Source organism: Tupaia chinensis, unplaced genomic scaffold (assembly GCF_000334495.1).
Source record: "Tupaia chinensis unplaced genomic scaffold, TupChi_1.0 Scaffold148617_1, whole genome shotgun sequence".
NCBI lineage: Eukaryota > Metazoa > Chordata > Mammalia > Scandentia > Tupaiidae > Tupaia > Tupaia belangeri.
The window spans coordinates 7,738-9,913 of NW_006208466.1; the positions used below are offsets into that span (position 1 = coordinate 7,738).

General features: G+C 36.3%; 1 protein-coding gene across 1 annotated transcript; it reads left to right on the plus strand.

Moving 5' to 3' along the window:
* Window positions 1–501: 501 nt before the first annotated feature.
* On the plus strand, window positions 502–1,443 carry LOC102492860 (olfactory receptor 4P4-like). Its single transcript, XM_006170576.1, has one exon. The coding sequence runs from the start codon at window positions 502–504 to the stop codon at window positions 1,441–1,443; it is 942 nt and encodes a 313-aa protein (XP_006170638.1).
* The last annotated feature ends 733 nt before the right edge of the window (window positions 1,444–2,176 follow it).

Sequence of the window (2,176 nt, forward strand, 5' to 3'; positions counted from 1 at the left end):
CTGCTGTGATCTTCAAGCTGCCAGGTCCCAGACTCGAACCATGGTCAACTGTGAGAGACTCCAGTGCCTTAACCACCATGCCACCTGCTGGTCCCGGCCCCTAGAATATGTATTTTCACATCACATCAAGGATGTTACCAGATTAATTATCTTCAACGAAGAACATTTCATTATGTTGTATACCTTTGATATGCATTCTACTAGGTCTTTTTCCATAAAAGAGTAGTAGGAAATCTTTTTTGAAAATAGAATTTTTAAATCATATTTTCTAAATAATAAAATGTATTCTTAGTATTATTAAGACAGAATATATGGAAAAGTACAAAGAAAAAATATTAGAGACATCAGCTATAATTTCCAAATATAATTAGTATATTGATTTGTAATTTTGTTGAATTGCCATAATTTACTGATAGTTCATTCTTACATAACAGCAATGATATTATAAATATTTTACTCATATTTATTCTTTCCTCAGTTATTCAATTATTTGTGTATAGCATGAAACATACAGACAGTCAGAGAAACGTATCAGAATTCATTCTTCTGGGTCTTTCCTCTGTCCGGAACCTACAGATATTTTGCTTCATGTTCTTCCTCTTGTGTTATGTTGCCATCCTGGTGGGAAACCTTCTGATCCTAATCTCCATCAGATGCAGTGCTCTTTTTAACCAACCAATGTACTATTTCCTCAGCCATTTATCCTCCATGTACATCTGCTATACCTCCTGCATGACACCCAAACTGATTGGTGACCTACTTACAGGAAGAAAAATGATCTCCTATAATGATTGCATGTTACAGGTCTTTTCCATGCACTTCTTTGGAATGATTGAAATCTTCATTCTTACAGTCATGGCCTTTGATCGCTGTGTTGCCATCTGCAAACCTCTCCACTACATGATTATCATGAACAGGACAAGATGCAATATTTTAGTCTTGACTGCTTGGGCTGGTGGGGCTTTCCATTCTTTTTCCCAGTTTTCTCTGATAATCTGGTTACCCTTCTGTGGCTCCAGTGAAATTGATCATTACTACTGCGATATTTTTCCTTTGCTGAAAGTCGCCTGTGTTGACACCTACATTATTGGCATCCTTGTGGTTGCCAATTCAGGAGTGGTTGCCTTAGTAACCTTTGTTCTCTTGTTTGGGTCTTATATTATTATACTGTGCACCTTAAGAAATCACTCAGCAGAGGGAAAGCGCAAAGCCCTGTCTACTTGTGGGTCTCATATCACTGTGGTCATTTTATTTTTGGGACCTTCAATCTTTGCATACCTTAGGCCTCCTACTACTTTCTCTGAGGACAAAATATTTGCATTATTTTACACCATCATTGCTCCTATGTTTAATCCCATAATCTACACTCTGAGAAATACTGAGATGAAAAAGGCTGTGAGAAAGGTTTGGTGTCAAAAAATATTTTTTAGGACAAGAACATAATTAATTTGTCCTAATCCATATGCTAACAACTTTATGAAGTAGTAAGTATGGAATTGTTTCCAACGAGTACCATTAGGTTTCAGATCCTTGATTTTAAACTGCTCACTTATAAATGCCAGAGATAAATTTGCTTCAGACTAAAAGCCTGAAAACAGGTTAGGATTCTGTCTAAACAGTAGATAGATACTAAAAACTCAAAAACCAAATACGGACACAGCTAAAATCTACTAACAGTTGAACTATAGTTTTCTTCTGAAAATTTTTTTCCCCTGTACATTCCCCCTTTTACCAAAGAGAAGCATCAACTAATTTATTTGCAAAAATATAAGTTTAGTCTCAATTTAGTCTGTTATTTGCACAAAGCGCAATTAAGGATAATAATTCATTTAGTTGGCTTTGCTGGACCCTTTTATAAGGAATGTCAGATTAGACTCTAAAAAGGTTCCCAAGTCAGTAATTCACCATCTAACTGTGCCTTTAAGTACCTATACTTGGAAGATTTTGGTCCTATCAGGAAGTGACATCGTTTACTTGCCAGACATAACTGTTTTTGGTACCAAGTAGTCTTTCCAAGAGCTTCTGTTGGCTTTCTTGAGATGAACCTTAGTTCCTTAGCTTTCTGGACACGTCTTCAGATATGACATTCCAGTGAAAGCCCTGACAATAACCAGTGTTTCCAATTCCTGATGCAAGGCAGCAGGTATTATTGAATTTATGCAAATAGCCATACTCC